Source organism: Strix aluco, chromosome 2, assembly GCF_031877795.1.
Source record: "Strix aluco isolate bStrAlu1 chromosome 2, bStrAlu1.hap1, whole genome shotgun sequence".
In the NCBI taxonomy this organism is placed as follows: Eukaryota; Metazoa; Chordata; class Aves; order Strigiformes; family Strigidae; genus Strix; species Strix aluco.
The window spans coordinates 31,593,039-31,620,272 of record NC_133932.1 but is presented as its reverse complement, the minus strand read 5'-3'; the positions used below and the strand labels follow the sequence as shown (position 1 = coordinate 31,620,272).

Here is a 27,234-nt window from a genome sequence, read left to right as displayed (position 1 = left end):
ATGGAAAAGGAAATCTATTACAGCTTCAGAATCTGGCGAGAAGTAAAATACTAATAAAATCGCACTTTGTAACATTCCTAAGAAATATTACAACTCTTATTAAAAAGACAAATGTTTCATTAACTATCTTAGAACGGTTAGAACTGTTGACTTAGAAAGTTGGAATCAGTGGAAAAGTTGAAAAATAACCTAGGTAAGAACATCTCACACACATGGTTGTGTAAATAATAAATTACATGTAAGGAAGCATAGTTGAAAATAGTTCTTCTCTTAGGCTGGGATGCAAGTTAGATGGCTAATGTTTTAGTTCAGCTTTTTGTTCGTTACTCTTTCAGTTTCTAGTTCCATGATTTACTGCAGAGTTCTTCATGAACAGTTTTCACCTTGAGGAATGAATAATCTTTGCTTTAGAAGACACAGCTCTGACAAAGGTAGTTATTCCCTAAATTGAGCAAGTAGTTGCGTGAGCAGCAAAATAAATGAGATCTAGTTTCCTGTGAATTTGTACCATTGGTTTAATTCCTCATATCTAACAAGATGCTGGTTTTTACTAGACCTTCTCATTGCTAGAAATATTATGCCCTATTTTGCACAGTTTCTTCATTATTAGCTGTTGACAAATTTGAATCTCGCGTCTTGGGATTTAATTATTTTTTTAGAAACTAAACCTGAAATACATTAAAATTTCCCTTATGTTTTCCTGACAGTCCACTACAAAAGGTTCATCCATGAGAGTGGTGGTATGCTGTCGTTGGAAAGTATATGTGGCTGAAGATAAGGAGTACACTTGTAATTTCTGTCTGTTACTTTTGAAGTCTTTATGCTGAGCAATGAATTTGAATTATATGAAATAGAATCTGGAGTTACTCCTGGGGCATAGCAGCTGCATAGAGAATGTTCTTTTCAACAATCTGAAGATTTTTAAATTAATGCTTGGTGATCAGATAAATCACAATCCAGCAGTTGGACATTTGAAGTTCCTTTAAAATACAGGGTATGTTTGAAGTTCCTACCTCAAAAGGCAGGTTCACAGCCATAGTTTTAAGGTGTGGAATCCAAAATACGAAATTCAGCTTCTATGATAAAAGCAAACTTCTGGTTATTTTCAGAACTCCAGCAGAGATGGTGGCAGGAAGTTAGGGTAAAATTTAAGAGTTGTAGTCCTTATCTGCAGGTTTTCATCACCAGTTGATGTCCTCTGGCTTAAACAGAGTATGTCTTTATTTGAGTATATAGATACATAGGAAGACCCACAGCTCTCCCAAGGGTAGACAGCAGCACTTACATGAAGCGAGGAATTTTTTGCTAAGCATTTGACCAGTGTGTAATGTGCAACCATCCCATTAGGGTGACAGGCACGTATTGTAGCAGCAAATTCCAGATGTGTAAGGAAGAATACTGCTGCCTGTCTTTTGTTTATGTTGGGGCAGGGGAAAAGGATCAGTGTAGGAGTTGCAGAAAGAGATCTGTCTGACCATGACTGTTACAACAAAGCTTGGAAAGCATAAGCAGATCATTTGTGTAGTCCTCCATTTGGCATACTAGCTGCAAATGATTTCTCAAGGGGCAGTGATGCAAATGTGCTACAAACCAGGTCACTCTCAGCAACCAGCGTAGTTCTTGGTGTTAAATGGTGTTTCTCATGGGCAGGAGTACACCCCATGAATAGGAGAGCAGCACAAAAAAATCTGAGAAGTGATGTTTACTTGCACACTGTAGGTGAGCAGATCATTTGGTTACCTTGGTATTTGTACTCACCTTTTCCCTCTGATAAATCTCATATACTATTTAATATGTACAAAAGCTCAGAGCGAGCAATGGCAGGCTTTAAGAGAAATCAGCAGTTCCTTTGAGCACATCCTGCTTTAAATCCTTATTTGATTAGACTGCTTATCCATGTATGTAAAAGGCAATTTATTGCTGGGAGTGGCACAGCAGGCACAGCTTCTGAATCAGAAGCTATGTCAGAGATTTGTGCATCAGTCAAATGGGCAGACAGTGAGCTGAATTTTTAATTCTGTGTTTGCTGCTCCGTTTCCAAACTGATGTTCTCAGCTCCATGTTTTCTAGCCCACCACTGATTAAATATTCAGCACCACCTACCGCAGCAGTATCATAACTAAGTTCTGAAACATTCAGTTATGAGCAGTAAGTAAGAGACTAGGATTTCATCTGTCCCTTGACAAACAAAATCAAGCTGTTGTTATTTTATTATTCTGTTCCATTCTGCCTATCCTGTTCTGCAGCATGGTCTGGATGCCACACTCACATTACATAGCTGGGAGAGAGGACAAACACAAGCAGACCCCAGATCACTGCTTGCATTCAAATGCATAGTGTGCTGTGGGTCATGTGCTGTTTCAAGTATTTGTGTGCTCTGTCTTGGCATGACAGAATTTGAGCAAGAGAGATTTGCCCCTTGACATTTGGTTGACAACTTCCTGTGAAGATTTTTTTTAAATAATTTTAGAAAAAGCTGTAAATACACGACAAGCTGAAGATTAAAGATGTCTGAAGACTTGCTTTTTTAAACCATTACATCTCTATACCTGTCAGTCTGCATCTGTGGAGGGCAAAGTTAACGCTACCTCAGATGGTTTTGGTCTTTCAGCATTTGTAAGAGTAATTGTTAATTTCTTTTTTCTAGCTGTTAATTTTGACCTGTAGTCAATCCACAGCCTTACTGCATTTCTTGCCAAGAGTTGAATTAGGATGCTGTTCTCCATTCATTCTGTGGTATCCTTCTTAAGAAGTTTTGAGGGCATTAGCTGCTTGCTGCAGGCTGACAGTCCAAAAATGACAACCATTGTGGTTTGGGGATTTATATTGCAAAACCAAACACACCCTTGTGGGCTTTGCAAAAGCAAATTTTGTGTTTGTCCTGTTTGGTGCCATTTCTTTTGTGATTGTTTTCTTCATCCTCTCGCTTAAAATGTTATATTTTGAATAGGTAATTAGTAATGTCTTTCAGACTACAGTGGGACTTCTCAGTGTATTGTTTTTTCTGTACTTTCTGTCTTAAGATTCAACTGAAGGGAAGAACTCTACCTTCAAAAAATATTTAAATTCATAAAGCAATGCTTAGGATTTCTGCACCTTTATTTGAAGTTGGGTTCCTATATTGAGGTAGCAGAATAATAAAGGGAAGTTGACATACATTAAATGTCAATAGCTTGTTAAAGGGTGTTGTAAGGTTACCAAGGATGTTGGAATGGAATCTTACAGAACAATATAGTTCATATCAAGTAAGAACAGTAATTAAGTTATGACTCAATTTCAGTACATTACACTAGAAAATTCTTGAAATTTCTTGTTGGTCATGGAGGTGGCAGTTCTAGTCAGCTTCATGGGAAGCAGTTCTAGTGTTCCTCTTAGACTAGAGGCAACAGTACTGTGGTAGCAGTTGCTTGATGCAATTAATGTCATGTATCACCGTGGTTATAATGCCTAATTTTTTTTTTCTGGTGAAGGAAAATGGGGATGTTGAAGCATGGGTAAATGATTAAGCACTTTAGGATTTATCTGTACTGGGACGGACCAAGTTCAGTGAACTGGCATAGAGGAAGATGGGGAATTTATCATCAGTGGTGATCATCCTCAGAACAGTTGGGTTTTGCACCAGTTGACAAACCTGCTTAAACCAGTCAATGTAAATCCTCCTGGGTCTGTCTACAGTAGCATTTTAGCTCACATAGGAGCACTTTTTAGTAGCAAATGTCTCTGTCATCCCTAATTACTGTGGTGTTCCACTTCATGACTTGCTAGTGTAAGCATGGGCTCTGACTGTTCTTGAGAACAGGCACTGGAGAGGTCCACTTGGTTGTTAAATACAGGCACTTTCTAGCAGTAGATGGAGATGCAGAGAAGCATTCTGAGGACTGGGAAACTAGAAGTGTTCTTCCTGAAGAAAAGCAGTTCCTCTCTGGTTTTGGTTATCCATACTTTCCAGTTAGTGTTTCTTTTTCTCTTTTTAAAGGAATCAAATGGAGCTGAACTTTTTACCTAGGGTAAAATAAACAGCCACAAATCCAGTGTGCAGTTGCAGTAAAAATCTGTAGCTAAGGAAGGTTGGACAATTCCTGTTCAGATTTAAACTTTCTGCCATTCTTGAGATCAATGGAATTGTCATTTCTAAGTTGCCCCAGGCACTTGGCTAGTACTTGAGAGGGAACATCTTCAATTTTGGACACAAGGGAACATTATCTTTACCAAACCATAAGTGTTGAATTTCTACCCTCATTTCTTTAAAACCAGCACATTTTAACATGGCAGCAATTCTTCCATTCAGATTTGATGGGTATATCTACACCATACAGAAATTTCTCAGTAAACTTTAAAAAGATTTTTCTGAAAATAGTACAATTAATGTGCAGGTCTTCCCCTAAGGTAGTGTAAAACCTACCTTCTAGTTTTCAAGAGGCCATTTGGTGTATTTGTGGTGTATCGTACAGGTTTACCGTTTGTCCTGTTCTGCTCCGCCCTTTTTGCCCATAAGGATAACGCAGCTGGAACAAGCAGTGGAGAGCAGCCTTCAGAAAATGTATATTTGCACAGGTACCCTGAAGTGACTTCCAGCAGTAACTGTGCCTGTGCTTTTTCCCCATAATAACTTGATGTATTTGTGCATATCCAGTAACCTTAGCTTTTCAAAGAAAAATTTGAATTTTCTGTGAAGTGGTTATTTACATTTAATCTTCTCCCTTGAAGCCCTATAGCATTAAGTTGAGCAGATGATTTGTTAGAACTCTAGAAGAAAATATATTGTTGGGTCAGTGGTTAAAAGTAGCAGAGGGTTCTCTCACAAAAGCAAATTATTTCTGTTAAGCTTTACATAGCAGCATTTGGATAGATTTTTTTTTGTATGCTTAAATACGAACATGATATGGCCCAGGTGGTCTGCCTGATAAGCAGTCAAGACCTCTTCCACCCAAGGACGTGGGTTTTTAAAGCATTTATCTAGTTTTTATATATATATACGCACACACACTTCAGGGCTTTTTTTAATCATCACAAGCTTATGGTCTTTACTAAGCAACCAGTTTTGCCACTTTGTAACCCCTGTAAAATATTTTTGTAATTATTTAAATGCCATAAATAGCTCAATAAGATACCATTGAACTATTTGTGGGAGCAAGGTGATAATATTCTGTTTATGTGGGGAATCAACAGATGTCACAGAATGACTGAGGTTGGAAGGGACCCCTAGTGCAAGCCCTCTGCTCAAGCAGGGCCAGTTGCCAGTGTTGAGTCATCCTCACAGTACAAGAGTGTTTCCTGATGTTCAAAGGGAGCCTCCTGTGTTTCACTTTGTTCTCATTGCCTCTGGTCCTGTCACTAAGCACCACTGAAAAGAGCCTGGCTCTGTCCCCTTTGTTACCTTCCGTTCAGGTATTTATATACATCCATGAGATCCCCCTGAGCCTTCTCTTCTCCAGGCTGAACAGTACCAGCTTTCTCAGCCTTTCCTCAAAGGAGAGGTATTCCAGTCCCTTCATGATCTTTGTGGCCTTTCATTGAACTTTCTCCAGGACATCCATGCCTCTCTTGCAATGAGGAACCCAGAACTGGACACAGCCCTCCAGGTGTGGGCTCACCAGTGCTGAGTAGAGGGGAAGGATCACCTCCCTCCACCTGCTGGCAATGCTTTGTCAAATGCAACTCAAGATACCATTAGCCTTCTTTGCAGCAAGGGCACATTTATGGTTCATGTTCAGCTCGGTGTGTCCGCCACAACCCCCAGGTTCTCTTCTGCCAAGTTGCTTTCCAGCTGGTCAGTCCCCAGCATATATTGGTGCATGGGGGTGTTCTTCTCCAGGTGCAGGACTTTGCATTTCTTGCTGAACTAACTGTCCTCCCTTAGTGGCTTATATTTTAATAGGCAAAGGAAGTTGCCAGCTGGGCTGAGAGTTCCATGTTGCTGAGGCTTTGTAAATTCTGTATGCCATTAAGGAGCTTGGATGAACTGAAGAACCTTAGTTACTTCTCCAGGTTGGGGATTCAGCTCTGTCTGCTAGTAAAATATGTCCTTTGCTGCAGCTTAGGAAAGAAGGAAAAAAATCCTGGAAATAGATCCAACATTTTCCTCTTCTAAGCATCTCTTATTTTCTGTCCAGATTATTTAACTGTCATAGAAAATTAGGCAGAGAATAGTAGATGATTAGAATAGCTATAAATGCACTTCACTGCCACTGATGTTCTCAAATGCTTTCATTAGTAGCATACTATATCCTCCCCATCTTTTGTAGCTAAATGGTCTATTGTGTCTTGTCATGGGTGCTAATGTTCTTCAGAAAATGTATGAATCCTGATTTTTGTGTGCACAAGCCCTTTTCAATCTCATAAATATTGTGAACATGACTTTAGTCAGTGAAAGAGCCAGCTTCCCCCAGATTTTACAGATATTATGAAAAGGGTAAATGGCTTCAGATGACTTTGGATTAGGGTGGCTTTTTCATCAGGGAAGGATATGGGACATCTTGTTTTCCACCTGCTTTTCAGAAATTTCATCAGAATAAAAAGGTCTTAAGAAGTCTATTAAGAGAATATTTTTCCTCTGGTTTGAAAAACACTGTTCTGTTTCACTTGTGCTTGTAAGGAAGTCTGATCTTATGAGCCAAGTGTCAGAACTGAAAACCAGGAACTTCTGATAATAATTACGGACTCATAGATTATAAACAAAGTAATTTTTTCATTTTCTGGGCGTCTACTATTTCAGTGGGTATTTAAATCTTTCATTCTAAATAATTCATCCTTTAGCAGGAGAGGTTTAAAGGTATGGCCTTGATTTTCTTCAGGAGCTGACAGCTAGAGCACTCTGTCCTGCATTGGTAGATCCTTCTTGAAGTCTCTATTCTGTATCTGTTCCGTTAACTCTAGCCTAAAATATTTTTTCATAGACACTTCTCTTTAAATAGCAAGTTATCATACCCACCACAGGTCCCACAGGAAATTTATGACCACTCTGGACTCGCAGTGCAACAGGTTGAACCTGGTACCATGACCGTTTCACAGTTGGTTTTTTTTTTTAAATAGCCCTCTGGAGGAGTCTACAGGTGACCCTTGTTCACAATGGATTTTGTCCAAGAATTAAGAAAAGAAGTACTAAACTTTGAATAATTGTCCAATGGTTGGTTGTATTCTATTTTCTCTTGTTTGATAGGATACATGGAAGTGTGTGGATTCGATGAGGATTTTCTTCTAACTCTCCAGTCATTTCACATGTCATTTCATGGTGTCATAGAGACAACAGGCTGACAAACTGTGTCTTGGAGAGCATTGTTTCCGCTGGTAGAGCGGCTACAGTTCTATGAGAATGTTGAATATATAGGAGTGCGTGTATTATTTTAAATCAGTGTGCTGGATATGATTGATTTTTAAAAAGCATAGTAGGTCAGGATTACCTCATAGTTATGGATTGTTCATAAACATCTATTTGAGTTGATTTCCTGCTCTATTGTGTCTTCGGTGTAAGTGAAAAGAACAGCTGGAGCACTTGTTTTTGAGATGACACAGATAAAGCATGTGGTGGTACTAACATTTTTTTAAAATTTGATTTTACTGTTTTATGAACCGGGATAGCTTCTCTCGGCCTTTCTCATTTGTATTTCCCAATAATTGTTTCTACCATTGTACTTTAAGGAACTAGTAAGTTAGTTCATCACGTGCCAAATTTAAGATGTCATTCTTTTATTGGATGGATAACAAAAGTCTGAAAACATCTTGCAGTTGTCCAGCTTGCAAATACGATCTGAGAGCATGTTAGCTCAGATGAGCTTGACTTTCTGAATGCATAGCTTCCATTCAGATGGAGAGGCACTGGCTTGGTGGACATTGTCCACTCACGGAAATGTCATTACAGTTAGTTACTGAAAGTTTTCTTGATGCACTGAGTATATGTGTGATTTAATTCATAAATATGTTACCTTCTCATCATCTTAAATCAAGTTAATGTTAGTGTCCACAAGTACAGAAGCAGCCCAAAATCATAGGACCACAGATACTCCCACAGCTTCCACTTCATATTTGCTGGATTTTCTTTTCCCAATTACTTGCTTTGGAAACACAGTTGTGTCATTCTGTGTGATTCACTCTAAGATCAGATTCCTTATAGGGAGTGTCAGATTGTGAAAGAAGCAAATTAATCGTCTTAATTCTTACATGCAATCAAATCGCAAGTGTCCAGTGAGAACCAGGTAGAGACTGTCTGCACAAGGTATATATTATAGTTTTATATATTATATATTGCAGAGCTAGCGTGTCAGTTGTCGTTCCCATAGCAGTCTCTGGAATTGTTATCCAGGGGAATTCAAACACTGAAGTTTGAAATGCATCACTATGGGCAGGTATCTTGAATGGGGAGGGCTAAGTAAGCCTTCAGTGTCAATGATGTACAAAGTTTTGCTTTACTCAAGCATAACTTTCGCTTCAGATGCGCGAAGTGAAAATTCACGGGTGCTTATTATGGCCAACAGTATCTGATGTATTCTTGCTAGGCAAGCTCTTACTATTGAGATAAAAAGCGAAAAGAATTATTGAGGATATGTGATTTTACAGAACAGCTGGATTGATGAAAATGTTGCATTAATCTCCTAACAATCAGTTCCCATGCACGTGGGATTACAAATGAAGCAGTCTTTCATCAGCATAGCTTTCTCCTGCTGTGTGATTCTCATATGTCCAATTTAATTGAAAAATGCATTTTCCTGAATAGTGCTACCTAGGCAGGGTTCCAGTCCTTTCACTGTTCTGCTTCCTTCTATTAGATCATGCATATGAAAAATGGTCTAAAACCTATCAGTATAGCTCATATCCCGTGTAATGAATATATTCGTTAAATTAAATAAATGCATCTCTTTAGAATACTCACACAACCCAGGATACATTTGGCCTATCAAGTACTAAAATTGCAGTTAATAAATAGGCAAAATATTTGGAGCAGATGCTGCAGAATTCAGGTTTGACAAATTCTGATTTAAACTATTATAAGCGAGTCAAGCTGAAAATGCTCTTTTTTGGCCAAGGGAGTCAGGGGCAACGAATTAATGTACAGATTTACATATTTTAATGGATTGTTTAGTGATTCCCAAGCTGCCTCTAAGTTCAGTACACATCAAAAATTGTTGTGGTATTTGTACTCTGACCTTTAGAAGTGTTTCTAGAAAATGATGACTGACTGACTTTTTTCAGGTGTTAGAAGGTGGTAGAGTTTTAGGTTCTACTGCAGTTTTGAGTTTTACTGTGCATTATAAGGTAGATAAATAAATCTGATCATTTTTATCAGTAAATAAGACCGATAAATAATTGATAAAGTAATTATTTTCAGAAGACAATAAATTCCATAGCAGTTTTTCATATAAATGCTTTTTTTTAGGGCAGTTTCACTTACAAGCCTTATAACCTATTTATTTAGGATGGAAAGGTACTTGGCTTTTTCTTCTCCGCAGAAGACCGAGGAAGAATAATGAACGCTGATTCATCTGGCAGAAATGTCAGTGATGACTGGGGGGAGCTGTTTATTTGTTTTAATTTAAACTCGTCAGCCTATTTTGAAGCACTTAATGATATGTTAATTTGGAATTAAAGATGGAGTTAAAATTAAACCTGGGGAATTTGTCACAGTGCCTTTTGTGGATCAGGATGATGACATACAATGTATGTTCTTGATTACAGTGTAGAGTTTCAATTCAATTTTTTCCCCAAGTGTTTTTTAATATTCCCTCATCTACCTTGATGTTAGGTTGCCATCATCTTACCTGGAGAGGAACTTCCCATATGCTAAAACTGAGAGATCCTAATGTTGAAAACTTAGGGCCCAGTGTACAAAAAAACCTGTTTCATTCAGAATTTTTATCCAAAAGAGTGCCATAACATGGAAGTAGGATTTTTTGCATTTTTATCCAGAGCTTTTGAGGCTATGAATGATGAATTATTTTTCTGAGACAGTATTACTAATTTAACCAAATTGAATGAGGAGAGTGTGAGAGGGAAGGAAGAAGACCACAGAAATGGACAAAAAGGCTTGAAGCTGTGAAAGAGAAGAGCAGGGTCTTTACTTTCTGTTTAATAACTCTTTTTCAGAGATAACACAAGTTTCTGGTTTTGGACTTAATTTATCCCACAAACTTCCTTTAATACTCTCTGCTTTGAACTGAAGGGGGAAATGCAGTCATTAATCAGATGACTGGCTGTTAAATATTAAAAAAATTATAAATGTGCTTACATCCGTAGCCATATATTGATATTTAATTTTAGTTAATAACTAATTTATATAGCTGTCAGATAGCTAAGGGTCTGTAGTAATTATAATATTCTTTCACTGATGGTAAAGAGTGTCATAGCAGCCTTCTTACAAAATTAGACAAAATTTCAAGCCCTTGAGTTTCATAGCAGGCTGCAAAAATGAGAGAGGATGATTCTGGTTCTTCCTTGATGAAGTGGAGTGGAAATTCTTATGAACCTTTGCTCAAAGCTTTCTGCAATTGCATAGCCGTGTACAAAACCAAATTTTCATTGAAGTCCATCCCTAATGAAAAAGACACTTAGGTCATATTGAAATTAATCATTACATGGTAATAAATGTTTTCCTGAATTGGATCTTCCAAGCTTTCTTATGCTTTGAACACTGTTTACTACCAGAAAACTTGTTATACCATGATCTACTGTCAAAAGGTGAATTGCTCTGTGTATGAGAAACATCTTTGGGTTTTTTTGTAGTTTAAGAGAAATGCTGTGCAACGCAAATGTAACTAAAATATTATATGTACTTGCTTACAGGAGGAGACTCAGTTGGGTTGTTCTTATGATGTGATTTGGGACATGTTGAAATCTACATAAGCTGAAAGAGCAGAAGTGGCAAGAAATGGGAAAGAAATGGAAGTGATAAAGTTGTGATTTTTTAAAAAAACATTAGAAGCATGTTCTTTTCAGTATGGTTCTAAATATTGCAGCTATTCTTAAGTTCAGAGGTGTATTTCTTATAAAGTTTGGTGTTTAGGCAACAGGGTATTGTCTAAGGCTATGGGATGGTTGTTCTCTTACTAACTTGTAGGATAAATTTCTTAGGTCAGCTGTTTCATAATACCTTAAGTGTTCATTTTCTGAGAACTTGAAAAAGTCTTTTCACCTTATTGAACAAGATTTTCATACACGTAAGAAATTTCTGAAATCTGAAAAACTACTGCTGCTACTTACTCTTGCCCTAGTGGTGATGTCTCTTAAAGGATGGAAAATAAGAACTATGAAATACTGTTTTCCATGGTTCTTGCTCTTTCAGTCTCAGTTTAACCCTGAGAGTGTGACATATTGGACTGTTAAAGTTTCCGTATAAGACCACCTGTGGCCTGATTTCACGGGCTAACCAGGAGAAGAGAAGAAACCTTAAATCTAATAGAGTGGTCACATTTCTCTGTCAGCATGGATCTGAGCATTGCAGGTTGGGCCCATTTCCAGTATTTTGCAGTAATGATTTAGCATATCTCTCTTTTATCATCATCTTCAAAGCAGGCAGCAAAGCCAGTCTCACACCTTCCAGTAGGCAGGTCACTTTCAATAAAGTTCTCATCAGAGTTGCTCTCTAAATTATATTTGACTTGTACTATACAAATGAATTAGTTCAACACTGAATACCACGTAATTGTGTTTTGCAGCTTGGTAATGTTATAATTATGACATCTAGTAGTATGTAACATTATAATCTTATAATGCTTGATTCAGCAAAACACCTTAGAATAATAACATACTTGAAATTCAGTGGAGCTTAACTCTTTGTGGTAAGGCACAGACTTCAGTGTGATTAAATTTAAGCACATGCTTGAAATTTCCTCTGACTTGGGCAGAGGCTGGAGGAAATACCCATGGTATTTTCTGGTATATTCTTTCACCTCAGAGGAGGAACTCCTACTTGATGCAAGAAATTTCATATATGAAACCCATATATGGGTTATACAGGTGACTTAACTACTTTTCAACTCTGTAGAAATTACATTCATCGCAGGTACAGAAAGCCCTTTGAACCGTAAGTGTTACCTCTCTAAAACCCTTACTTGTGCTACTAACACTTTGTATTTTGGAGTTCCCGACATAAACCCTTATTTACAACATGTCTCAGTAGAAGTGGCTTGTGGGGAAATACAAGCACTTGCTGAATGTGAAATGCATCTGTTCATTTGCATCAAGTTTGTGGAAGTGCTACTGGCGTAACTGTGGGTCACCAGTATGCTGTCAGTTTATGTAAGAACTCTAATATAAATGCAGATGTACAGGTAAATAATGTTTTGGTTTTGTTTTGGTTTAAAGTATTCACCAAGGCAAAACCTTTAAGGAGGTCTTGTTTTCATATTTAGCCGTTTGGGGGAGTTTTGATTCATACAGCTGACAATGCAGACATTGAAATTTAGTTAAAACCTGACTGCATTACATCAGTGCAAATCCTTTAGGCACATGCTCATGGTGAAGATTATGAACAGTGACATATTGAATTAGTCCATAAGGTAGGCGTACAACTGAAAGCTGCATCTAAACATGTTACCTCTTATCACATGCGCTGTAATAAATGATTGTGTAAGTGTTCCTAGTGAATCCAAATTGTGACATACAGCATATGCATGATTTAAACTGTCTTCAAACTGTTGTAAGATAATACGTGTGCACGTGCAAATGAAGTTACTGCTGTGACTCAAGCACTCTGTAATTTCTGCCATTAAGAAGAATAGGGAGGTTGCTGTCACTTTATAATTTTGTCATTTTGTGAACGTATGCTCAAAAACAACCATAACTTTGGGAAAAACATGTTCTGTTCAGACTGAATGGTCATGGATAAGATGATGAGTATGAGGCAATAGGACTCTCCATTTGAACCAATTTATTTGAGCTGGTTCCCAAACCTGTATTGAATCAATATGTATTCTATCATGTAGGTGTCATTTTACAAAGGAAATTTGCTGTTGGGTCAAAAGTATGACATGTAGTTTGATGGTGTCTTAATTAGTAGTAGATGGTGGTTTGGATGCACTTTGTTTCTAATATGGTTTAAGACCTTAAATGGCTTTATAGAACTTTGAAAATTACAATTGCCAGTTTTAAAGCTACTTTTCAAGTAAATTCAAAAGTCCTGCACATAATAGTGATTACAGAGCCTTTCATCTAGTAGATAGGCTCCTTGAAAAGAAAACACCACAAACAAATATTATAATCACTTTTGGAAATTTTAAATAATGAACTATGAACTAGATAAAAATGATGGTTTGCAAGATAACTATTGCATTGCTGATTTTCCTGGGCAACAAGTGGAACTGTTCCGCATTTTCTGTCGTTATAGCTATGCCAGGTAAGGGCTGAGGTAAGTATGCCTCAGTCCAACTTTTGAAACAATGTTGTATGCCAATAAAAAGTAGATAAACTTACAAAATAGAATGGTTTTTGCCACTCTTAAGACTCCATCACCTCTGGGATTTGTCATGGTATCTTTGCTAGTACAGTTTTCCTTGCAAAGCTTTACAAGTGGAAGTGTGGTCTAGGGCCACTGTGGACGAAAGGCTTCTAACAATCCAGCATACACAAGAAGATTCTGTAATAAATTTTCTTTCTTTTTCTCTGCTCCTTCTTTGCTTTTGGCTCTGTGTGTGTCTGTGGGATAAGAGAATAGTCTTGAAAGGAGGTTGTAGTGGTATTACCCTCCTATCTAGTTTCCCAAACATAATTCACTTCAATTTTTCTAAATGCTGTTGTTGAGTAGTAATGACCCATGGGGAGATGCCTGCAACCAGCCTAGGAAGGAGTGAAACTTCCTTAGAGATGATAAGTCTGAGAAGTGTTTTATTGAAGTACCAGAAAATGAGCCTGTGTCTCATCCTGGGAAAGGAAGGGTTTAGGTGACTGAAGGATAACTTTGGGTGCCTGAAAGTGAAGCAGCATTTGTGCACTCTCACACCAAATCCAGAGCTGCTGAGAGGTTTGAGGTCCCAACTGAGCATGGGTTTTTCCCAAGGTCATGGTTGCTCTTGAGCACATGCTTTCAGAGGGACAGAAAGTTTTGACATCCTCTTATTCTTCACAATGGCAGGACTTAGCAGAATGCTACAAGGAGATAACGAGCTGAGAAACAACAAGTTTATTATAGGAAGATTACCATGGAATTTTTGTCCTGTTGGTTTGACAGGAGATGAAATTTTGAAGAGCAGCCTAGAATCTCTCTGTTTTTGGCACCTAATAATGAAGATACTCACCACACAAAGAAAACTCCTGAAACATGCACATCCTAGCCTCCAGCTGTGTCTGTCCTCCCTGCTTATTTAGGGAATTGTCTTCTGCAGGGTGGGGGAAGTGGTTGGCAACTGTGAACAAAGGAGGGAATACTGTATCGATGGGTAACAGTGAGGCTGTGTGGCTTTCTATTAGCGTAACTGATGATTCAAGTAGCCATCAATACTCGGAACAAAATCAGCACTGAAAAATTGATCTTGGACTTTGCCAGCTAGTGTCAATAACTGGAAATCCTAGGGCAAACTTCTTTAGCAGTCCAGAGATTGAAACAAGTGTTTGCAAATCATTTACTCAGTGCAGACAAGCTGCCTCAGTCTGATGGACTCCAGCACAGTTTCTAAGCCAGGCACTTCCAATTTCTCACTATCATTCAGTGTCTGATTCATCATGTCAGATGGGCTTGATTAATTTTGGCCATTGTTTGCCTCCTTGTAAAATGGATGCGATCATAATCTGCTCTTTGTAATATCTGTCCGCCTCGCTTGAGCTATTGTGCGGGTCAGTTAATGTCCGTGCTGTGTGCCACAGCTGAATGGGAAACAATGGAGCCTGCAAGCACCAGCAACGACATGCTCCCAGTTGGGTAGCGTTGGCAGAGAGACTTTGTGTATGCATCCCTCCGAGCCTTAGGGATTTTAGATATAATCACGGTATCATGATGGGAGTTGGATGTCCCTCTCTGTCAGCCTGGCAGGCCCAGCCGTGCCTGTGCTGCGGCCTCCTCCCAAGCGCCGTGCCAACCCAGCTCCTCTGCTGCCAGAGCTCAGGTCCTTCTCCCTCTGCTCCTTCCCCTCCATGCACTATTTGTCCCTTTCCAAGGGCAGGAGCAGTCCGCAGGTAATGTGGAGTGCATCGGCAGCAGGGAACAGACAGGAGTTGTGGAGGATTTGCACTCCCCAGGGAAAAGGGGTGACTGGGGCACAGCACCCCCAGCGCTGCTCCCTGCCATCACTGCATGGGTTACAGCTCTCCACAGCTGCCCCACACGATCCTCTGGAGATGGGGAGGACATTGGGAACAAGGGGAACTGTACCCCAAAACCCTTCTGGTTCTTGGGTCTGAAAGGCTTGCAGGCACTAAGATGCTTGGCTGTACTTTAATATTCACTTTCCTGTGGTCTGTGATGACTTAATATTATAACATGCTCAACTGGTATCACCCGTGGCTCCCTGCAAGGCCCTTGGACACCAGACTTTTTGCTCAGGCCACTAACATCCAACTCCTTTTTTGTAAAGTCTCTTCATCCCTAGCTAATGAAAACCAACAACTGTACTGTGATACAATGTCTGCTCAGAATATCAAGGTGCTTCACCTGTCTCTTCTCTGATACAAGGAGACACTTTAATTTGGTAAAGGATTAGTGTAAGTGCAGTGGGGAGACAAAAATAGGACTTGCCTTCCATGCTAAAGATTTATTAGGTACCTTATAAAATAATACTGTTTTCAATAAAATGAGCATGAAGGGAAAAACAATTCAGTGTTACATAGGCTTTCTCTACTGTTCTAGTAAGTCATTCTAATGAACAAATTAAATCACAGAATTAAACTTTATATACACATTAGGCTTACTGTCTACTAAAGCAATTGCTGTTTAAACAGTAAAATGTGTTTTAAAACATTGTTTTATAAGATTCAGGAGCTGTGTTTGCCCCAGGGCTGAGGTTACAACTTGTTTAGTTTGGTGTTCTGAATTTGGCATAGTAATAGGGTAGCAGAGAGTTGTGTCAACTATATCAAGGTGGTCTTTAAGAAAAGTATGCAGAGCAGAGCCCTACTACATCATCGCTGATAAAGGCACTGAAGCAGTGCTAACTCTAATCCTTGTGACTTGGTGAGGAGCCTTACCAAGGGCTGCTGCATGGGTGCGGTGTACTTCTGTGGTGGTACAGCCCGGTGTAAAGTTGGGAGGGAAATAACATTCAAAAGATTTTACTGAGGGGTCTGAACCTCTGGTGTGTACAGAAATTTAGATGCCCTTTCTTGCTGATGATACTGGGAAATAAGTGAGCCCCTACAGAGTGACATAAAGGGTCTAGCAGTAGGGTGGTGATTCCTGTCCCTGAACTGCTACAGGGTTCAGATGTGGGTGGGAAGCAGGACAGTCAGGGTGTCCTTAACAAAGTGGAGAGAAGCCAGACTTAATAAAAGCTTTTGTATCATCAACTGTCACGTGTGCTCACGTGTGCAAGCACTTGCACTCTGGTAACGTAACTTCTATATTCTTCCATTCTGAACTGTTTAGCTCTGTAACTCTGTAACATCTGCTTACTGATTACATTGGTGTGTTATTAGCAATGATATATCTTCATAGCGATTGCTTGCTTACTTGAAGGTGCTCTTGTGCACCACTCCCTCAAAGAACTTGCAAATAGCATGTTGCTCCTACAAAAAAAAATGGCAATGAAAGGGGAGATTAAGAGTAGGTGAACTCTGATGTGAGAAGGGAGTTGGAGTAATGAAGCACACACACCCTCCAAACATGTTTTTAACACTGAGTTGAACAGTCTGTCCTATACACCTGATGGAGCTGAAATGTGCTTTGATTGTTCTCACCTTGCTTCAAGTAAAAAAACAAACAAACAAAAAACACAACCTAGATAATGCTGTACAGCCGTAGGTCCTGGTTGCTTGTACAATAATTTGCCTACAGCTGTCTATTACTAAAGATTTTTAGCAAGTAACTACTTCAGTAATTTGGTGAAGTTATACGTGCTAAAAGAGCAAATGTTTCTTCAGATTCAGTGTGTTGTAGTAAGCCTAATTTAATACAGTGACCGTTGTGGTGATCTAGGATTTAAGAACTGTGATGAGCTTTGATAGTGAGCATTTAGGAGGAAGGGGAAATAACAAAGACATTCCTTCCTGTAGGTTTCTCACATGTTGACTTCTGGCAATGTGTTGAGTTGAAGGGAATTGATTTATGCTTCTTTTAAAAGTGGTGGAGAAGAGTCCAGGGACTTGTAAAGCACAGACCTGTGATCTGTTATGTGGTGGAAATGTGGGTAGGAAATGGTATTGAACAATTCTGGTTGATGTTTCAAAAAAAAATGCCTGCCTTGTCAGCAGTGCTCATCACAGAGTTTTGACTATCCCAAGCCTTTATGTTCTTCTTTATCACAAAAAACCGGAATCTCGTAACAGTAAATTATTACTTTAATAGCATTGGAAATATGTCCTCGGAAATGCCGTCTCTTTTAGATAATTTCTGTGTTGAAATTTCCTTGCAGATGAATTACTTCAGAAAGAGCAAAACTATTCTGATGATGTTTTGGCCAACATGATCAGCGAACCCAGAATCAGCTATGGAAATGATGCTCTCATGCCTTCACTGACAGAAACTAAGACCACGGTTGAACTTCTTCCAGTGGATGGAGAGTTCAGCCTAGATGACCTTCAGCCATGGCATCCCTTTGGTGTTGATTCTGTTCCAGCCAATACTGAAAATGAAGGTATGTACAGTAGGGGGAGAAATCACAGAATAGTTTGAGTTAAGCTTTGTGATTTATCTTCATGTTGTTCCCTGAAAATTTACATCTTTCTGACGTAAGCAGGACAGAGGTTCTCAAATGTTTAGAACTGGTCTGCTGTGTCTCTGATAGAACAGAAAATCCTGACTAAAATTTGGAATTTAGACACACCATAAATTTCAGTGTTGAGCGAGCTTTGCTTTAAAAACAAATAAAATAAATTCCAGCAAATTATGAGTGATAGTCTTATAAAATACATGATGATGAGGTAAGGGAGATAGATAAGTTGTTAGATTTGTGCCATGATGAAATGAGTGGTTTAGTTAAGGAAGAGCTTTTTATTTGCTGGTATGAAAATGATTACAGAACCATCACAATCCTAGCATAAGCGTTGATTTCCACCCCCCCCCCCCCCCACCACCACTGCCACTGGTTCTCTGGAATGTACTGCAGAAATGTTCCTGTATACTCAGCAAAGCAACTGGCTGATGAAAACTTTTTTCCTGAGGAGCATTTTATGTTGCTCATGGACTAATTTATTGAAGTGACTGCATAAAACTTTAATAATTTATGTATGATCTGGGATTGGTAGTTTACTTAGGTGCCAGAGCCAATTAATCAGAAACCCGAGGGACTTTGATCATGTCATTCAATTTCCTCCTACTGTGTTTGCTTTCCTTTATCATTTAAACTCTACCATCATTAGCGATAAGTTAATAGTAAAAGTTTGTTACAACAAAGCAGAAGTAGATTTACAGAGGCTGAAGCTATAGAAGTCTTTTTTCAGGTAAATTTGTGTTTTGTGGATCTGTGATTCATAGCTGAACTGCACAGACATCCAGAAGTCTTTTGAAACCACTGGTTTAGGCTATACCTGCTCTCAGAATGAGTTTTGAGACTAACCTTATACAGTTAGTCTCACTCCAGCATGATGCGTGACTGTGGGCAGCTGGGTGCTTGGGAGATGGAACATGGGATGTTGGCGTGGATTTGTCAAGTCCAGTGTTGGTGCCAAGTGAAATCAGTGGAGTCAAAACCAGTTTTGTGATCAAAGTGGGTTGTCCCCAGGAGTCAGCGTAAGATCGGGTGAAAGACAAGACATGGCTAGGATCTGAGCACAGGTCAACAAATCAGTGAGGCAGAAGTATACCAGTTTCGAGGGGAAGAAGAGAGGCTGGTCAGGAGTGGGGCTAAAATGAGACTGCCAGGGAGTTAGCAGTACAGGTAGGGACCAAGAAAAAGAGCAGAGAGCTGGAGCAAACTCAGTGAACTGGGCAATAGCAAGAACCAGAAGACAGGAGATGGTCACAAGGGTTCCAGATGTGTCTGGAGGGCACTTGCAGCCAAGTGATGTGCTGAGTGGCCAAGAGCAGCTGGGTGGATTACGTCAGGTGCTGGCGAGTAGTACAAAGGGCTGACCAGGCTGGCAGGCTACACTTCAATTTCCTGGGGAATCAGCTGCAGCTTGCTATAGCACATGTGTCAAGGCTGTCCGCCAGGAGCAAGCCCCAGTCCGGCTGGTAGTGTCTGTCCTGCAGGAATTTTCCAGTACAGCTCTTGCTGCAGTTTTCCCATAGCTGAGGCATACAGGGCATCAGCTATACCTGCTGCCTGCTTTCATGAAACTTGCAAGGGGGGATTTAATTACTGTTGAAGTCTGTCCTCCCAGCTTTCCTTTTACTGATTTCAGTCACCAAGTTCAGAAGTCATTAGGTAGACAGGTGCACCCAGACATACCCACAGTTTAAACACACAAGCCTTTTTTTCCTTCAGAAACCTGGCTAAGCTCAGAATTTAATAATGAAAGGTACATACTACAATGTGACGCTGAATTCCCATAGGCAAGTATATTGAGCATGGTTCTCCTTCTAAAATGTGTAACAGCAAATAAGCAAAAAAAACTCCCCTGCCTTGAATAACATACTGTTTAATTATGAATCCTGTGTATTTTATTGCACTACACTTTGCTGCAGCATTCCTTAATGTTTACTGTGGGAACATCTTTTAACTTTCATGCCTGTAAGTTGTTGGGGTTTAGGTGTTTTTTTGATATCGGGATTGTATTTGTCATGAAGTTACTGCAGCAAACAATGCTGTTAGGCCAACCATTATTAGCGCTTAAGTACGCACAGTTAGAAGTAAAAATATTTGATGCCTTAAACCTCTTCAAGTCCTTCTTGTTTCTCATTATAGTTCTGTCATCTACCCAAACCAGAATGTTGTTAATGTGATAGTGCCTACAATACCTTCTCTCTTTAGATACCCTCTCCGTACTTTTGCTGTAGTATCAAAGGGGAATTTCACAGCCTCATCTTTTCCCTTTGTGTTTGTCTCACACCTCTTTGTTCCAGAAACCCAGGACTAACTGTGCCATTTGTCCTCACTTCCCATGCCTGTTTTCTTCCATGGCTATGGTCTAATCTCAGGCTTTGTCTAAATTGCTTCCAAAAACATGTGTCTGTCTTCTTATTATATGCTTTGGAAGTAGCAAGAGGTAAATAACAACTGACACAATTTTCTCATTCTCTTTTTTCCTCTCCCTCTTCACTGAAGGTTTTTTTTTGCATAGTCTGTTTTTCACACAGTAAGTTCTCCTTATGCAGGGAGGTTTTCATATTTTATGCAGTACTGAGCAAGTCACTGCTGTTTCTTAACAAATAACCATAGACCAAAAAAGGTATAAGTTCAAAAATCATGTGATAGAGAAACCTCAAAATACTGTAGAGTAACCATTGCAGTATTAGGGATAGTCAGCATCTCTTGCTGCTGGAAGGTGCTGAGCATGCCAGCAAAGGTCAGAGAACTGAGCATCTCAGCTCCCATTTACTTGGGTGAGGGCTGAGGGTAGTCAGCACCATCAGGAAAATCACAGCATGTTCCATGTGAACAGCCTGGCATCTGGGAAATCTGCTGAGGGGTTGGTCCAGCAGATTTAACAGAGGCTACCAGAGGAGTTTAAGATGGCAAGCAAGTTACTAGTTCAGTTGTTGATACTGTTTTGGTCTACTTTGAAAGCTGAAGTCAACTTTTTTAAAACTCTGCTGAACACAAATCCGGAGTGCTCTCAGCTCGGCTTATGCAAGTAGGTTCCTAGGTAGAATGAGAGTCCTGACTTCATCACTGCCAAGAGCTGTTGCACTGTATAAGCCATAGTTTTCTTCAGTCCTGAGCAGACACACCAGGTAAATCACTGACCTCGGTGCAGTTTGCGTTACTGTCAAAACAGAGTTCTAATGGGAGTGCTGACATCTGAGAGGCAACTGAACAGATCCTGGAGCTGACTAGGTTAAGACCTGGGATCCTACCCCCTCTGGCACAGCCACAGCGAGGGGACTGTTTTTAATTAACCATTCAGGGATTGCTTAAACCAAAACGGGATTGTGGGAGAAGTGGAAGGAAATGCAGCCATTAAGTCTTTGTTTCAAAGTATCCAGTATTCTGCGTACAAGCAATGAAGTTGAAATACTACAAAAAATACCTTGTCATTAGTTCCCATGCCTGTTTTCTTCCATGGCTGTGATCTAATCCCAGGTTTCACCCAGAGATATTAATAATGTATTGGATTGGTACATTGCCATGTAATCTCAAGGTCTCATAACTCCATTTGAAATTTTCCCAATCTAAACTGCATGTTTAGATAAAAGGATAGGTTTTATGCAAACAGTTTATTTTACTAAAATTGGTTTTTTCTGATGAATGAGTGAAAAATAGCCTAAACATAGAAAAAACCTTGCAAGTCTAGCATAGCTCAGTAGTTTCTGAAAGTGTTTTCTTCCTTGTTGTTTCCCTGAGGTAGTTTCCCAGTGAATGTCCACAGAAATTAATCCAAAGCACCAGGTGATACACTACACAACTTGCATGGCTGAACGTATGTCTAGCATATTGAGATACAAATTAGGTTAATGAAAAATACCCTCTGAGGACACTGCAGAAGGCACTGCCAAACTGTCAGGAAATTGTATTTTAACAATGAAAAACGCACATTCAGAGGTGGGGGCAAAACCCCCACAGCTGTGAAGCCCTGAAACTGCCAAGGTCCCAAAACTGGGCATTTTGCCAATGACTGACTGGGTTTAGTGTTTTACCTTTTGTATTTTACCATGCGGTTATGGTATTAGTGACAAACTATTTATCTAAAGTGAGATTTTTGTGAATGTACTGTGGTATCCTTGTGACTTGGCCAGTTACTCCCTTCAATGCTGTTCTTGGTAGGTGAGCATCACATTGCTCTCCTTGCCTGTGGGTTTGTGCCAGCTTTTGAGCTTTCTGATTCACCATTCACCTTTCTTTTATTTTTGAAAAGAGAAGTAACCACATTCTCTCTCACTTTTCTGAGATGTATTAGCATGAGACAGGTGGGGTGTGTACCCCGTATGAAGCCTGTGTGGTCAGCATAAGCAGGTATATACCAATTTAGTTTTGTGAGGCTATTTGGAAAATAAATTTTCAGTTTAATTCTGTGTACTTCTGTGTACGTGGGTGTGTTCAAGAGAAATGTGATTCTGGAGCATCAAAATTAATGCCATTTTTACAACAATACACAGTACATCTTAGAGTTTTGATTACTGATAACTGCTGTAATAGGTTTAAACTTCTCCCCTCTTTATCAATGGTTGTGAGGTGGTGTGGTTCATTGGGGCAGGCGGTGAGGAAGCCCGCAGACAAGATTTTTCAGAGTTAACTGTTATTTGTGCATACATCAAATCAGGGGCAAGAGCGAGCAGGTTTTAAAATGCAACTGAAATTCAAAAGGTGGCAGGTCAGGGCTCTCCAGAAACCAGCCTGCCTTTGTATCGTGTTGCCCCGGGCATGCTGCACTTAAGTGCACCTGGAATCACAATCTGCTTTGGAAGACCCTTGGCTCTGAGCTTTTGCCTCCAGTTTTTGCTCTGCAATTGATTTGTGACCTTGAACAGGTCGTTTCACTTTTGTGTCAGTTATGAAATGTGCTGGTGATGTTTGCCTTTTCCCCTGTAAAGTGCTTTCAAAACTATAGATAGCAAGAAGAATTATTCATTATTCATACTTTCACCTAACTCCACAAATGCTGCATTAGCCTGAGATTAGGTCTCCATACTACTATACAACAGATACTTCCTCCATTCTTTTCTCCCTTTACCTACTCCTATTTTTATGGCTACCCACAACCTGCTCTTTCAATTCACCATAGCTATGTGCGTGTAGGGTTACAGAGTGCTGAGTGAGAGGGAAATAAAACCCCTCAGCTTTCTAGGGAGGAGGTGGGGGCCAGGGTGACAAAGGAGGGTTCTACAGGAGCAGTTTGCTTAATGTTGGTCCTTGGTTATTTCTTCCCTTCAGTCCTTCCACTGAAAATTACTGCTGACCTACCTGAAGGTTGGTGCTGACAATATTGGAAAACCTAGCAGAAGACTTAAATAGAAGAATACTCAAAATTGTAGTTTTTAGTTAAGGATGGAAACTGGGGTTTATATAGCGCTATGTAAAGAAAGCAATTACATGGTCTGCTGGTGCCACTCTGAACTGCTGTGAAGGAAAGTGGTTTGATGGCTTGTCTCTGCAGCACCAGACCAGCAAGCTCTATGAAAATTTTGCCCTTCTGGAAACACAAGCAAGTCAGATGTGCAGATGCACTTTTAGTCTGCGGCTACTATAAAGCTGACTTACTGCTTTTTTCCCAGAGGCAGGAGCTATTGCAGTCACCTCCTCTGTACAAAGGACTTGGGTGCCACATAGTCTCTCACTTAAAGCATGGTAGGTCAAATCCATAGAAACATTAAGCAAGTGACACAGGCTTCCCAAGAAGATGGGCAGTTCCCTTGTTTAAGTCAGCAGTATCGCCAGGTTAGCATGATTTTCCTATGCTGAATACAGTGAGCAGTTCATGTTTGAAAACTGTGCTTTTGTCAGGTTGGCTATGTTATTGTGGCTCCCTTAGTGCTGATTAGAAGGCTCTTACTTGAATCCTGAAATTCAAATGAATGAGAATACATTATTTTAAAAATTCTGAATTCAAGCTACAACGTAAAATTTTATTTCTGAATTTCTTTCTGACACTGGCACTCGGGTAGATAAGGAAAGCAACAGTATGGGAGCAAAAGAGAGAAATAACAAAGAAAAAGGGGGGGGGGAATCTGAATGTTATAATGAATGTGTCTGGTGTATTCTGTTTGGACTTAACTGAGGCAGTAGGTAATGACTCAACTATAAAAGTTCTGTGCATTCTATTTTCTATTCATGTCAGTGAGCTCCATCAATCTTAGATTTCAGCTGGTAAAGCCTCAGTACAGTAATACAAGAGTTTTAAAACTGTGTATGACACAATTGAGTAGAAAGTGGTGTTTCTTTTTTGCTTCCCTTTCAAAAATCAGAAGGCAAATTTACTGTCTAAAAAATCAGAGCATATCAGAATGAAGTATTGATTGTATTTTCAAAATGTGCTTTACTTTTTTCAAACCTTTATAGCTAGTGCTGTGAAGAATCCCTGTTGAAAGGAAAAAGGAGTCAGGATTCAGTGGGTTTATAAGTCAGCATCGATTCTGATCAGACAACTGGAAAAAGTTTGCACGTAATTAATATGGTTTCGCTTTATAGACAGAAAATTTTTGATCTTGATGGTTTCTCACTTTAAGAAGTAACCAGAATATGATGTAAAACTGACACATTGGATGTGAAGCTCTCCTTTTGAAGTCGTGCCCCTCCCTTTCTTTTATTTCCAGGATTAACTGAAGGCAGATCTTTTCTAGCTGTTGCTTTGGTAACTTTGTTTATGCACTATCTCTCCTGCACTGTCCCAATGGAAGAGCAGTTGACTTTATCATTTTGGGGGATTTTGTTTATTTTTTATTTGCTTTTTTGTTTTCTTTTTTGCACATGCCCAGTTGAGCCAGTTGATGCCCGCCCAGCTGCAGACAGAGGACTCACCACACGACCAGGTATATAACTTGCATGGCTTTTACCTAACCTGTGTTTTCCCAGCATGCGTGTGGTCTGCTTGAGCTGAAATGGTCACCTTTTCTTTGGTATAACCCTCTCTTAAAACGTAATGCTATGCCATGAACCGGGGAAGAGTTCCCACACAAACCCCCATCAGCCTGTGTGAGCACTCTCCGTCGAGGGTGTTTGGATGGGTACTTGCAGGGGGAGTGGGACCCAGAGAGCCAGGACTGATACTCATATCAAGTTGTCACCCCTTCTAGCAGTAATGCTTTGGCAGGTGCAGGAGGCAGTAGACACAGTACCCCATAGTGCACAGAGTACTTCTAATTTGGGAATGTATGACAGAAATGTCAAATCCTCGATGTAGAGTGTACAGTTTCTTGTAAGTTGGGGCTAATAAAGAATTCATGCATGCAATTTTAGAATTGCGGGTGACATGAAGATTTTTTTGCTGTGATGCTTACCTTAGCTAACTCCAGATATCTAAAAATTGATACATATATTCTCCCTCTGAATTCACTGAAGACACCTCTATACAGCTATTCATTCAATTCTAGGATAGAGAGGGGTGATTATTTGCCCTCTGTAGGTACCTGTGTCTTCCTGTTGATTTCAGAGTAATAGCAGATGACTAGCCTGAGCCAGGCTGCAAATGTTTGGAAAAGTTAAATGGGACAAATGCAGTTTTCAAAAGTAAGAGCTTGCTTTTCATACTTTTTTTGCTTTTTAGATTGCTTTTCCCCTTGGTTTTGTTTAGGATTATCTAGAAATGACTGATTCCATTGAGAGCAAACAGCCTTTTATTTCAGAAGAGGTTACTCTCCAACACAGAGTGAGATTAGATTGGTATATTTTAGGGTCAAAATTATTTCAGTGTCACATCATCATTGTGTTGTTTTCTTCAGATCGGATCAAACTGATCAATATGTCGTCTTTTTCCCTTCATCTTTTCCTCCAAACATCCATTAGATAGCATTATGGTCAATACCCTCCTAGTGTGTTTAAATCTTTCTGATAACTGTGTTTACTGACTACAGAAATTGCTACAGTGGGAAGTAAAATAAGCTCCTATGTTACAGCAATTTGGATACATGTCAAGGCTGGCCAGGTGATGTGCTCCTAGCACTGTTTTAGGAGCCTGACATCTTTTCTTGTGTTTAGAGTCTTAGTTCATTCCATGAAGAGAGCCTAGAAACAGGTACAGAGCTAGCTGTACAACAGTGCCAAAAATCATGGGATCATGGAACATCCCCCCAGTACTGGGTTATCTCTGCCTTCTGGATTAGATTTCTTCACAAAGAGCAGTAGAAATATCATCGCAAATGAAACATAAATGTGTTTAATCAGAATTTTGTAATGTTAGTTTAATCTAGCAGTTTTCTTGTAATGTTAAAGATTGTGATTGTTAACTGTTTTAATTTCAGTTGTTTTGAAAAATCTCCTGTTATGAGGCCCATATTTATTACTAAAGATTATTCCTTCCTCCCTTCTCTTCCCCCACACATACACACGTGTAACAGAAATCTTTGGTGTCCCTTCACTAGAGAAAGGATTTTCTGACACTGCCGCACTCCAGTTTCAGAGTGAAATGATGTGCATTAGTTCACTGTATCAGACTGCTTTGTTGGTTGGGGTGATACAAGTAGTACTGAAAGTATAGCTAGCATAGGTCATGACTGGTCTTTGTGAATGTGTATGATAGACTACTAAGGAGAGGTAAAAAATATTCTAGCATGTGACCATTATGGCTTGAAATTTCAAGCAGATACAGTAACTTTTGCACTATGAAAATCACATGGGATAGTTCCTCAATTTTCTGCTCAAGTGCAAAAGTGGTACTGTCCAGGGGTCTGTGCCGCCTTTGTCGCTTTTAGCACGCTTTTAGAGTTTAAGTGCTGCAAAGGCTTTTGGTGCAGAGAGTGAATCCCTTCAGCCAGCTTGGCAAGGACACACGCTGCATTCCTCTGCGCAGAGGAACTGGAGGACTTGAAATCTTTCACTGCTGTGCCTGCATTCTGAATTTCACAGCATAAAGTGTCTTATATGTGCATGTGAAATACAGATTTTGCTCCTGTATAATAGTGCTAAATGTATCGTAACAGTAAGCAAAATATATTCTCTTCACCATTCCTGGAAGACCTTATCCTTATGTCTTTAATCACCAGATCCAGACTCCGCAAATTTTTCCTTACTAGTACAAATTCTGGCAATAAAAGTCCACCTGATTTTTCATCATCCTTTAGAAACAATTTATCTCTGATAAAATTTAAATTTAACAAAAAACTGATACCAGTCTGAGTAGCTTCATAAACCAGGAATAGAGGAAAGCAAATGGATGCTTAATTAAACTGTGAAATACAAAAGTGATTCTGACGGTTTAAAAATGTGTGCTTTAAAATTGTCCTACTTGCTAATTATAAATAAAATTTCTGTTAGAGGTTAGAGAAAGGAAAATAGATACTTCTTTTTACAGTCCCTGTCCTTTTGGGATAGTTGTTTTTTATGGTTTGGGGCTATTCTTTGTCAGAAAAGAAAATCTGGAAAATGTATATATTATTCTAGAAAGAAGAAGTATTAACAAGGGACCTGG

At 39.5% G+C, this 27,234-nt stretch overlaps 1 protein-coding gene across 2 annotated transcripts in view; it reads left to right on the top strand.

The window, feature by feature from the left end:
• The window catches only part of APP (amyloid beta precursor protein), a 227,767-nt gene that overhangs the window by 180,548 nt on the left and 19,985 nt on the right, over positions 1–27,234 (top strand). For both annotated transcript variants that reach the window (XM_074813930.1, XM_074813921.1), the window contains 2 exons: positions 17,487–17,708; positions 24,587–24,640. In XM_074813930.1, the coding sequence (XP_074670031.1) occupies positions 17,487–17,708; positions 24,587–24,640 (276 nt within the window). The remainder of the gene's footprint in view (positions 1–17,486; positions 17,709–24,586; positions 24,641–27,234) is intronic.